At 32.3% G+C, this 13092-nt stretch overlaps 3 protein-coding genes across 3 annotated transcripts; all 3 read right to left on the bottom strand.

Moving 5' to 3' along the window:
- Positions 1–1220: 1220 nt before the first annotated feature.
- LOC135962998 (uncharacterized) lies at positions 1221–2693 on the bottom strand. Its single transcript, XM_065514784.1, has one exon. The coding sequence runs from the start codon at positions 2691–2693 to the stop codon at positions 1221–1223; it is 1473 nt and encodes a 490-aa protein (XP_065370856.1).
- A 2722-nt stretch (positions 2694–5415) lies between these two features.
- On the bottom strand, positions 5416–6888 carry LOC135962997 (uncharacterized). Its single transcript, XM_065514783.1, has one exon. It carries the CDS (start codon positions 6886–6888, stop codon positions 5416–5418), a length of 1473 nt encoding a protein of 490 aa, XP_065370855.1.
- Positions 6889–9600: 2712 nt separating this feature from the next.
- Positions 9601–12084, bottom strand: LOC135962995 (uncharacterized). Its single transcript, XM_065514782.1, has one exon. The coding sequence runs from the start codon at positions 12082–12084 to the stop codon at positions 9601–9603; it is 2484 nt and encodes an 827-aa protein (XP_065370854.1).
- Between the last annotated feature and the right edge of the window lie 1008 nt (positions 12085–13092).

Below are 13092 nucleotides of genomic sequence, written 5' to 3'. Positions count from 1 at the left end.
AAAAATTTCCGATATACCCGCATATACCCGCATATATATCGGGTACTGTTTACGCTAGCTACTTAAGTTATACTTTGATAGAAAGCTACAATCTCATGCCATCCAAATATAAAAAAATTTAGCTTCTAGCTCTTTAGGGCCTTTTAAAATTGCGATTTATATGAAGCCGTTAAAAACTGTATAATTTTGGGACATTTTTCGAAAAATGTCCGATATACCCGCATATATATCGGGTACTGTTTACGCTAGCTACTTAAGTTATACCTTGTTAGAAAGCTACAATCTCATGCAATCCAAATATAAAAAAATTTAGCTTCCTAGCTCTTTAGGGCCTTTTAAAATTGCGATTTATATGAAGTCGTTAAAAACTGGGGTAATTTTGGGACATTTTTCGAAAAATGTCCGATATACCCGCATATATATCGGGTACTATTTATGCTAGCTACTTAAGTTATACCTTGTTAGAAAGCTACAATCTCATGCCATCTAAATATAAAAAAATTTATTTTCCTAGCTCCTATATGAAGTCGTTAAAAACTGGGTAATTTTGGGACATTTTTCGAAAAATGTCCGATATACCCGCATATATATCGGGTACTGTTTATGCTAGCTACTTAAGTTATACCTTGTTAGAAAGCTACAATCTCATGCCATCTAAATATAAAAAAATTTAGTTTCCTAGCTCCTATATGAAGTCGTTAAAAACTGGGTAATTTTGGGACATTTTTCGAAAAATGTCCGATATACCCGCATATATATCGGGTACTGTTTATGCTAGCTACTTAAGTTATACTTTGATAGAAAGCTACAATCTCATGCCATCCAAATATAAAAAAATTTTAGTTTTTAAGATTCCAATCTTACGGGCTATTTATGGTCAATCATTTGTTACCAAATGTGTAAATAAAAATCAAAGTATTTTCATTTTTATTATTATTTACCCAACGTTTCGTTTGTTTGTTTCAAACTTCTTCAGGGGTTTTCTTTTATTGTTTGAATTCTAGCGACAAAAACATATAAATATTTTATTATAAATCATTGAAAAACTTAAGATATCACAGTTCAACTTACGAAATTCTATTGTTTACATTGTCAATTAACTTATTATTTAAAAAACTGGACTTCACGACACAGAATTAATAAATAAATAAATAATCATTACAACACAAACATATACTATAAGTCAAACTTAATACTAATATCACAGAACTTCAACTGATTTAATAATTAAATATTGCAGCGGAATATTGCAGTTTTGTGTTATCCTTGTCCTCTTTCGTGTTCATTGTATTGTGTATTTTTTGTTGTATTCTTAAGCTTTCAAGAGTGTATCGTTTGTTCTCTTTTTGTTCTCTGTCCAATATCTTAATATTGTCAAAATCCATCTTATGATTGCACTCCTTTACGTGCAGAGATAATGCCGTCGTTATTTTTCCTTTTTCAATATCTGTTTTGTGTTCATTAACTCTCGTCCCCAACATTCTCTTTGTCGTACCAATGTAAACCAAGTTACATCTCTCCCTTTCATTACCGTCACATTTTATCTCATAGACCACATTATCACTCTTAAGTTTGTCAATTTTTGTTTTGTTGTTTGTAAATAGATGCCTCAGTGTCATATTTGATTTGTAAGCTATTGTTGTTGTTTTCTCTGTGATCATTCTCTTCATTGTTTTTGTCTCCGTTAGTTTGGGAATAAATGGTACACTGTAAAAAACTTTTTCCTCCTCAGTGTTTGGATTTTTCTGCTGTTTTTCATATTTTAGTACTTTGTTGATTAAATTGTTCGTCATATATGTTGGGTAACTATTCTTTGTAAGTATTTTTCTTATTCTATTAATATTGGTTTTCCTGTATTCAACATCACTTATCTGTAATACTTTCCTTATTAAATTCGTCGCTGTACTTATCTTCATTTTCAATGGTTGTGTAGAGTTGAAGTTAACCATTCTACCTGAAGATGTGGGTTTCGTGTACCAATTTGTCCTTATTCTTCCATTATCCTTGATGATATTGATGTCCAGATACGGTATTGACATATTCTTCTCGCGTTCTATTGTAAATTGTATCTTATTGTGATAAACGTTCATTGTTTTTAATATCTTCTCTTCGTCCGATTTCCTTATAATCGCAAACAAGTCATCCACATACTTAGTGATAAACTTAATCTCTATATTATTAGCCCTTAATTCGTCAATTACATCGTCCAGTAGTGTGTCAAGTACAATATTTGCAATTGTTGGCGATAGGGGGTTTCCCATTGGCATACCATATGTTTGATGGTAAAATTTATTGTCAAAAGTGAGATAGTTATTATCAGTTAAACAAAACTGAAGAATTTTCAAAAATGTTTGCCTTGGTATTGCCGTGTGTTCCTTAAGTGTTTTCCATTTGTCAAGTATATTCCTTATAGCCAAGTGAATCGGTATATTAGTGAATAATGATACCACGTCGAAAGAGACCATAATATCGTCATTTTCCAATGAGACGCTTTCCAGTTTTCGTTTTAATTCTACTGAATTTTGTATATTGTATTTGGGCGACACAATATTCCTCAAAATTGTTCCAATATACTTCGAAAGACTGTAACACGGTACCTTCATGGATGCAGATATCGGTCGAAGTGGTATTCCGTCTTTGTGTATCTTTGGCAGTCCATATAACTCAGGTGCTGCTGCCGCTTGTGTCGTCATGTTGAATTTCTCGTATCTGGTAATGTACCCATCTTTTCCCAATTGTGTAATTAAGTTATTGTTCCTTTTCTGAAGACTAGTTGTTGGGTCAATTTCAATTTTCCTGTATGTGCTCTTGTCATCTAATAATTGGTACATTTTCTCCATATAATCTCTCCTATATAATATCACAGTTTTATTCCCCTTGTCTGCCGTAGTTATAATTATGTCCTTCTCGTGTTTCTTAATGAAGTTCCTGGTGACCTCGTATATACTCAGTATAAATTTATCTTTCTCCGTATTCCTAAGATTCCTTTTGAAGTATGCAATTCTGTTCGCTATTTTCGATCGCGTTATGTCCTTTTCTGTATCATCTTTTATACCCTGAACCCATTGTTCCATGTCAGCTATAAGCGGTATAGGTGTGAAATTCTTTCTATCTACTGGTATTGCAAACTTGTTCCCCAGTGATAATAACCATTTATGTTCCATTTCAAACTCTATACTCGTGTGGTTAATAAACCAGTCGTCATTGTATACGAGGTTCAGTTTCTCAAACTTCTCGTGTTTCAATTTCGTCATCTTCATTGAATGTGTAAGTTTTATCCTCGATCTGATATTGTAAAATTTATCCCACTGTTGGTTCTTGAATTTCGTAAGTTCCATTTTGTCAAGTGTATTTTTCATCTCCTTTTCAATCTTTCTGATCTCTGATCTTGTATATGTTGTGTTTGTATGTGTATCTTTTATCTCTATGTTCAATAACTTTGCGTGTAAGTTTGTCTCTATTTTCTCTATGTCTATCCGTGATATTTTTGTTGTAACTAATTGTTTTAATGTTCTTGTACTGTTTCTTACATGTGTTGGTATGATTCCCAGGGGCCTTTATAATTGCGATTTATATGAAGTCGTTAAAAACTGGGGTAATTTTGGGACATTTTTCGAAAAATGTCCGATATACCCGCATATATATCGGGTACTGTTTATGCTAGCTACTTAAGTTATACCTTGTTAGAAAGCTACAATCTCATGCCATCTAAATATAAAAAAATTTAGCTTTCTAGCTCTTTAGGGGCCTTTAGAATTGCGATTTATATGAAGTCGTTAAAAACTGGGGTAATTTTGGGACATTTTTCGAAAAATGTCCGGTATACCCGCATATATATCGGGTACTATTTATGCTAGCTACTTAAGTTATACCTTGTTAGAAAGCTACAATCTCATGCCATCTAAATATAAAAAAATTTAGCTTCCTAGCTCTTTAGGGCCTTTTAAAATTGCGATTTATATGAAGCCGTTAAAAACTGGGGTAATTTTGGGACATTTTTCGAAAAATGTCCGATATACCCGCATATATATCGGGTACTATTTATGCTAGCTACTTAAGTTATACCTTGTTAGAAAGCTACAATCTCATGCCATCTAAATATAAAAAAATTTAGTTTCCTAGCACTTTAGGGGCCTTTAGAATTGCGATTTATATGAAGTCGTTAAAAACTGGGGTAATTTTGGGACATTTTTCGAAAAATTTCCGATATACCCGCATATACCCGCATATATATCGGGTACTGTTTACGCTAGCTACTTAAGTTATACTTTGATAGAAAGCTACAATCTCATGCCATCCAAATATAAAAAAATTTAGCTTCTAGCTCTTTAGGGCCTTTTAAAATTGCGATTTATATGAAGCCGTTAAAAACTGTATAATTTTGGGACATTTTTCGAAAAATGTCCGATATACCCGCATATATATCGGGTACTGTTTACGCTAGCTACTTAAGTTATACCTTGTTAGAAAGCTACAATCTCATGCAATCCAAATATAAAAAAATTTAGCTTCCTAGCTCTTTAGGGCCTTTTAAAATTGCGATTTATATGAAGTCGTTAAAAACTGGGGTAATTTTGGGACATTTTTCGAAAAATGTCCGATATACCCGCATATATATCGGGTACTATTTATGCTAGCTACTTAAGTTATACCTTGTTAGAAAGCTACAATCTCATGCCATCTAAATATAAAAAAATTTATTTTCCTAGCTCCTATATGAAGTCGTTAAAAACTGGGTAATTTTGGGACATTTTTCGAAAAATGTCCGATATACCCGCATATATATCGGGTACTGTTTATGCTAGCTACTTAAGTTATACCTTGTTAGAAAGCTACAATCTCATGCCATCTAAATATAAAAAAATTTAGTTTCCTAGCTCCTATATGAAGTCGTTAAAAACTGGGTAATTTTGGGACATTTTTCGAAAAATGTCCGATATACCCGCATATATATCGGGTACTGTTTATGCTAGCTACTTAAGTTATACTTTGATAGAAAGCTACAATCTCATGCCATCCAAATATAAAAAAATTTTAGTTTTTAAGATTCCAATCTTACGGGCTATTTATGGTCAATCATTTGTTACCAAATGTGTAAATAAAAATCAAAGTATTTTCATTTTTATTATTATTTACCCAACGTTTCGTTTGTTTGTTTCAAACTTCTTCAGGGGTTTTCTTTTATTGTTTGAATTCTAGCGACAAAAACATATAAATATTTTATTATAAATCATTGAAAAACTTAAGATATCACTGTTCAACTTACGAAATTCTATTGTTTACATTGTCAATTAACTTATTATTTAAAAAACTGGACTTCACGACACAGAATTAATAAATAAATAAATAATCATTACAACACAAACATATACTATAAGTCAAACTTAATACTAATATCACAGAACTTCAACTGATTTAATAATTAAATATTGCAGCGGAATATTGCAGTTTTGTGTTATCCTTGTCCTCTTTCGTGTTCATTGTATTGTGTATTTTTTGTTGTATTCTTAAGCTTTCAAGAGTGTATCGTTTGTTCTCTTTTTGTTCTCTGTCCAATATCTTAATATTGTCAAAATCCATCTTATGATTGCACTCCTTTACGTGCAGAGATAATGCCGTCGTTATTTTTCCTTTTTCAATATCTGTTTTGTGTTCATTAACTCTCGTCCCCAACATTCTCTTTGTCGTACCAATGTAAACCAAGTTACATCTCTCCCTTTCATTACCGTCACATTTTATCTCATAGACCACATTATCACTCTTAAGTTTGTCAATTTTTGTTTTGTTGTTTGTAAATAGATGCCTCAGTGTCATATTTGATTTGTAAGCTATTGTTGTTGTTTTCTCTGTGATCATTCTCTTCATTGTTTTTGTCTCCGTTAGTTTGGGAATAAATGGTACACTGTAAAAAACTTTTTCCTCCTCAGTGTTTGGATTTTTCTGCTGTTTTTCATATTTTAGTACTTTGTTGATTAAATTGTTCGTCATATATGTTGGGTAACTATTCTTTGTAAGTATTTTTCTTATTCTATTAATATTGGTTTTCCTGTATTCAACATCACTTATCTGTAATACTTTCCTTATTAAATTCGTCGCTGTACTTATCTTCATTTTCAATGGTTGTGTAGAGTTGAAGTTAACCATTCTACCTGAAGATGTGGGTTTCGTGTACCAATTTGTCCTTATTCTTCCATTATCCTTGATGATATTGATGTCCAGATACGGTATTGACATATTCTTCTCGCGTTCTATTGTAAATTGTATCTTATTGTGATAAACGTTCATTGTTTTTAATATCTTCTCTTCGTCCGATTTCCTTATAATCGCAAACAAGTCATCCACATACTTAGTGATAAACTTAATCTCTATATTATTAGCCCTTAATTCGTCAATTACATCGTCCAGTAGTGTGTCAAGTACAATATTTGCAATTGTTGGCGATAGGGGGTTTCCCATTGGCATACCATATGTTTGATGGTAAAATTTATTGTCAAAAGTGAGATAGTTATTATCAGTTAAACAAAACTGAAGAATTTTCAAAAATGTTTGCCTTGGTATTGCCGTGTGTTCCTTAAGTGTTTTCCATTTGTCAAGTATATTCCTTATAGCCAAGTGAATCGGTATATTAGTGAATAATGATACCACGTCGAAAGAGACCATAATATCGTCATTTTCCAATGAGACGCTTTCCAGTTTTCGTTTTAATTCTACTGAATTTTGTATATTGTATTTGGGCGACACAATATTCCTCAAAATTGTTCCAATATACTTCGAAAGACTGTAACACGGTACCTTCATGGATGCAGATATCGGTCGAAGTGGTATTCCGTCTTTGTGTATCTTTGGCAGTCCATATAACTCAGGTGCTGCTGCCGCTTGTGTCGTCATGTTGAATTTCTCGTATCTGGTAATGTACCCATCTTTTCCCAATTGTGTAATTAAGTTATTGTTCCTTTTCTGAAGACTAGTTGTTGGGTCAATTTCAATTTTCCTGTATGTGCTCTTGTCATCTAATAATTGGTACATTTTCTCCATATAATCTCTCCTATATAATATCACAGTTTTATTCCCCTTGTCTGCCGTAGTTATAATTATGTCCTTCTCGTGTTTCTTAATGAAGTTCCTGGTGACCTCGTATATACTCAGTATAAATTTATCTTTCTCCGTATTCCTAAGATTCCTTTTGAAGTATGCAATTCTGTTCGCTATTTTCGATCGCGTTATGTCCTTTTCTGTATCATCTTTTATACCCTGAACCCATTGTTCCATGTCAGCTATAAGCGGTATAGGTGTGAAATTCTTTCTATCTACTGGTATTGCAAACTTGTTCCCCAGTGATAATAACCATTTATGTTCCATTTCAAACTCTATACTCGTGTGGTTAATAAACCAGTCGTCATTGTATACGAGGTTCAGTTTCTCAAACTTCTCGTGTTTCAATTTCGTCATCTTCATTGAATGTGTAAGTTTTATCCTCGATCTGATATTGTAAAATTTATCCCACTGTTGGTTCTTGAATTTCGTAAGTTCCATTTTGTCAAGTGTATTTTTCATCTCCTTTTCAATCTTTCTGATCTCTGATCTTGTATATGTTGTGTTTGTATGTGTATCTTTTATCTCTATGTTCAATAACTTTGCGTGTAAGTTTGTCTCTATTTTCTCTATGTCTATCCGTGATATTTTTGTTGTAACTAATTGTTTTAATGTTCTTGTACTGTTTCTTACATGTGTTGGTATGATTCCCAGGGGCCTTTATAATTGCGATTTATATGAAGTCGTTAAAAACTGGGGTAATTTTGGGACATTTTTCGAAAAATGTCCGATATACCCGCATATATATCGGGTACTGTTTATGCTAGCTACTTAAGTTATACCTTGTTAGAAAGCTACAATCTCATGCCATCTAAATATAAAAAAATTTAGCTTTCTAGCTCTTTAGGGGCCTTTAGAATTGCGATTTATATGAAGTCGTTAAAAACTGGGGTAATTTTGGGACATTTTTCGAAAAATGTCCGGTATACCCGCATATATATCGGGTACTATTTATGCTAGCTACTTAAGTTATACCTTGTTAGAAAGCTACAATCTCATGCCATCTAAATATAAAAAAATTTAGCTTCCTAGCTCTTTAGGGCCTTTTAAAATTGCGATTTATATGAAGCCGTTAAAAACTGGGGTAATTTTGGGACATTTTTCGAAAAATGTCCGATATACCCGCATATATATCGGGTACTATTTATGCTAGCTACTTAAGTTATACCTTGTTAGAAAGCTACAATCTCATGCCATCTAAATATAAAAAAATTTAGTTTCCTAGCACTTTAGGGGCCTTTAGAATTGCGATTTATATGAAGTCGTTAAAAACTGGGGTAATTTTGGGACATTTTTCGAAAAATTTCCGATATACCCGCATATATATCGGGTACTGTTTACGCTAGCTACTTAAGTTATACTTTGATAGAAAGCTACAATCTCATGCCATCCAAATATAAAAAAATTTAGCTTCTAGCTCTTTAGGGCCTTTTAAAATTGCGATTTATATGAAGCCGTTAAAAACTGTATAATTTTGGGACATTTTTCGAAAAATGTCCGATATACCCGCATATATAACGGGTACTGTTTACGCTAGCTACTTAAGTTATACCTTGTTAGAAAGCTACAATCTCATGCAATCCAAATATAAAAAAATTTAGCTCCCTAGCTCTTTAGGGCCTTTTAAAATTGCGATTTATATGAAGTCGTTAAAAACTGGGGTAATTTTGGGACATTTTTCGAAAAATGTCCGATATACCCGCATATATATCGGGTACTATTTATGCTAGCTACTTAAGTTATACCTTGTTAGAAAGCTACAATCTCATGCCATCTAAATATAAAAAAATTTATTTTCCTAGCTCCTATATGAAGTCGTTAAAAACTGGGTAATTTTGGGACATTTTTCGAAAAATGTCCGATATACCCGCATATATATCGGGTACTGTTTATGCTAGCTACTTAAGTTATACCTTGTTAGAAAGCTACAATCTCATGCCATCTAAATATAAAAAAATTTAGTTTCCTAGCTCCTATATGAAGTCGTTAAAAACTGGGTAATTTTGGGACATTTTTCGAAAAATGTCCGATATACCCGCATATATATCGGGTACTGTTTATGCTAGCTACTTAAGTTATACTTTGATAGAAAGCTACAATCTCATGCCATCCAAATATAAAAAAATTTTAGTTTTTAAGATTCCAATCTTACGGGCTATTTATGGTCAATCATTTGTTACCAAATGTGTAAATAAAAATCAAAGTATTTTCATTTTTATTATTATTTACCCAACGTTTCGTTTGTTTGTTTCAAACTTCTTCAGGGGTTTTCTTTTATTGTTTGAATTCTAGCGACAAAAACATATAAATATTTTATTATAAATCATTGAAAAACTTAAGATATCACAGTTCAACTTACGAAATTCTATTGTTTACATTGTCAATTAACTTATTATTTAAAAAACTGGACTTCACGACACAGAATTAATAAATAAATAAATAATCATTACAACACAAACATATACTATAAGTCAAACTTAATACTAATATCACAGAACTTCAACTGATTTAATAATTAAATATTGCAGCGGAATATTGCAGTTTTGTGTTATCCTTGTCCTCTTTCGTGTTCATTGTATTGTGTATTTTTTGTTGTATTCTTAAGCTTTCAAGAGTGTATCGTTTGTTCTCTTTTTGTTCTCTGTCCAATATCTTAATATTGTCAAAATCCATCTTATGATTGCACTCCTTTACGTGCAGAGATAATGCCGTCGTTATTTTTCCTTTTTCAATATCTGTTTTGTGTTCATTAACTCTCGTCCCCAACATTCTCTTTGTCGTACCAATGTAAACCAAGTTACATCTCTCCCTTTCATTACCGTCACATTTTATCTCATAGACCACATTATCACTCTTAAGTTTGTCAATTTTTGTTTTGTTGTTTGTAAATAGATGCCTCAGTGTCATATTTGATTTGTAAGCTATTGTTGTTGTTTTCTCTGTGATCATTCTCTTCATTGTTTTTGTCTCCGTTAGTTTGGGAATAAATGGTACACTGTAAAAAACTTTTTCCTCCTCAGTGTTTGGATTTTTCTGCTGTTTTTCATATTTTAGTACTTTGTTGATTAAATTGTTCGTCATATATGTTGGGTAACTATTCTTTGTAAGTATTTTTCTTATTCTATTAATATTGGTTTTCCTGTATTCAACATCACTTATCTGTAATACTTTCCTTATTAAATTCGTCGCTGTACTTATCTTCATTTTCAATGGTTGTGTAGAGTTGAAGTTAACCATTCTACCTGAAGATGTGGGTTTCGTGTACCAATTTGTCCTTATTCTTCCATTATCCTTGATGATATTGATGTCCAGATACGGTATTGACATATTCTTCTCGCGTTCTATTGTAAATTGTATCTTATTGTGATAAACGTTCATTGTTTTTAATATCTTCTCTTCGTCCGATTTCCTTATAATCGCAAACAAGTCATCCACATACTTAGTGATAAACTTAATCTCTATATTATTAGCCCTTAATTCGTCAATTACATCGTCCAGTAGTGTGTCAAGTACAATATTTGCAATTGTTGGCGATAGGGGGTTTCCCATTGGCATACCATATGTTTGATGGTAAAATTTATTGTCAAAAGTGAGATAGTTATTATCAGTTAAACAAAACTGAAGAATTTTCAAAAATGTTTGCCTTGGTATTGCCGTGTGTTCTTTAAGTGTTTTCCATTTGTCAAGTATATTCCTTATAGCCAAGTGAATCGGTATATTAGTGAATAATGATACCACGTCGAAAGAGACCATAATATCGTCATTTTCCAATGAGACGCTTTCCAGTTTTCGTTTTAATTCTACTGAATTTTGTATATTGTATTTGGGCGACACAATATTCCTCAAAATTGTTCCAATATACTTCGAAAGACTGTAACACGGTACCTTCATGGATGCAGATATCGGTCGAAGTGGTATTCCGTCTTTGTGTATCTTTGGCAGTCCATATAACTCAGGTGCTGCTGCCGCTTGTGTCGTCATGTTGAATTTCTCGTATCTGGTAATGTACCCATCTTTTCCCAATTGTGTAATTAAGTTATTGTTCCTTTTCTGAAGACTAGTTGTTGGGTCAATTTCAATTTTCCTGTATGTGCTCTTGTCATCTAATAATTGGTACATTTTCTCCATATAATCTCTCCTATATAATATCACAGTTTTATTCCCCTTGTCTGCCGTAGTTATAATTATGTCCTTCTCGTGTTTCTTAATGAAGTTCCTGGTGACCTCGTATATACTCAGTATAAATTTATCTTTCTCCGTATTCCTAAGATTCCTTTTGAAGTATGCAATTCTGTTCGCTATTTTCGATCGCGTTATGTCCTTTTCTGTATCATCTTTTATACCCTGAACCCATTGTTCCATGTCAGCTATAAGCGGTATAGGTGTGAAATTCTTTCTATCTACTGGTATTGCAAACTTGTTCCCCAGTGATAATAACCATTTATGTTCCATTTCAAACTCTATACTCGTGTGGTTAATAAACCAGTCGTCATTGTATACGAGGTTCAGTTTCTCAAACTTCTCGTGTTTCAATTTCGTCATCTTCATTGAATGTGTAAGTTTTATCCTCGATCTGATATTGTAAAATTTATCCCACTGTTGGTTCTTGAATTTCGTAAGTTCCATTTTGTCAAGTGTATTTTTCATCTCCTTTTCAATCTTTCTGATCTCTGATCTTGTATATGTTGTGTTTGTATGTGTATCTTTTATCTCTATGTTCAATAACTTTGCGTGTAAGTTTGTCTCTATTTTCTCTATGTCTATCCGTGATGTTTTTGTTGTAACTAATTGTTTTAATGTTCTTGTACTGTTTCTTACATGTGTTGGTATGATTCCCATGTGTCTGCATTCTTGTAAAAATGTTGTTCTCTCCATCAATTTAGCCAATCTCTCCATCTCTCTGCTATATTTCTTCAGTAAGCTGCTAGTATGAATGTTGTATTTGTTCCTAATTTTCTCGAAGAAACTTTCCATACTTATTTTTGTCGTCATGATGTTATTTTTCGTTTCACCTCCTCTCTTCGGCGGGCCCTCCGATAGTTAATTTTCTAGTTTTCTATTTATGACCAATGATGTTGACAATTTTAGTTTTTAAGATTCCAATCTTACGGGCTATTTATGGTCAATCATTTGTTACCAAATGTGTAAATAAAAATCAAAGTATTTTCATTTTTATTATTATTTACCCAACGTTTCGTTTGTTTGTTTCAAACTTCTTCAGGGGTTTTCTTTTATTGTTTGAATTCTAGCGACAAAAACATATAAATATTTTATTATAAATCATTGAAAAACTTAAGATATCACAGTTCAACTTACGAAATTCTATTGTTTACATTGTCAATTAACTTATTATTTAAAAAACTGGACTTCACGACACAGAATTAATAAATAAATAAATAATCATTACAACACAAACATATACTATAAGTCAAACTTAATACTAATATCACAGAACTTCAACTGATTTAATAATTAAATATTGCAGCGGAATATTGCAGTTTTGTGTTATCCTTGTCCTCTTTCGTGTTCATTGTATTGTGTATTTTTTGTTGTATTCTTAAGCTTTCAAGAGTGTATCGTTTGTTCTCTTTTTGTTCTCTGTCCAATATCTTAATATTGTCAAAATCCATCTTATGATTGCACTCCTTTACGTGCAGAGATAATGCCGTCGTTATTTTTCCTTTTTCAATATCTGTTTTGTGTTCATTAACTCTCGTCCCCAACATTCTCTTTGTCGTAACAATGTAAACCAAGTTACATCTCTCCCTTTCATTACCGTCACATTTTATCTCATAGACCACATTATCACTCTTAAGTTTGTCAATTTTTGTTTTGTTGTTTGTAAATAGATGCCTCAGTGTCATATTTGATTTGTAAGCTATTGTTGTTGTTTTCTCTGTGATCATTCTCTTCATTGTTTTTGTCTCCGTTAGTTTGGGAATAAATGGTACACTGTAAAAAACTTTTTCCTCCTCAGTGTTTGGATTTTTCTGCTGTTTT

This window comes from Calliphora vicina, unplaced genomic scaffold (assembly GCF_958450345.1).
Source record: "Calliphora vicina unplaced genomic scaffold, idCalVici1.1 scaffold_85, whole genome shotgun sequence".
Lineage (NCBI taxonomy): Eukaryota > Metazoa > Arthropoda > Insecta > Diptera > Calliphoridae > Calliphora > Calliphora vicina.
The sequence above is the reverse complement of the archived record's forward strand: the minus strand, read 5'-3'. Positions and strand labels throughout refer to the sequence as shown.

Bases quoted from the DNA above. Each gene is read 5' to 3' on its own strand.
- LOC135962997 (XM_065514783.1), bottom strand. From the start codon at position 6,888: ATGACGACACAAGCGGCAGCAGCACCTGAGTTATATGGACTGCCAAAG.
- LOC135962995 (XM_065514782.1), bottom strand. From the start codon at position 12,084: ATGACGACAAAAATAAGTATGGAAAGTTTCTTCGAGAAAATTAGGAAC.
- LOC135962998 (XM_065514784.1), bottom strand. From the start codon at position 2,693: ATGACGACACAAGCGGCAGCAGCACCTGAGTTATATGGACTGCCAAAG.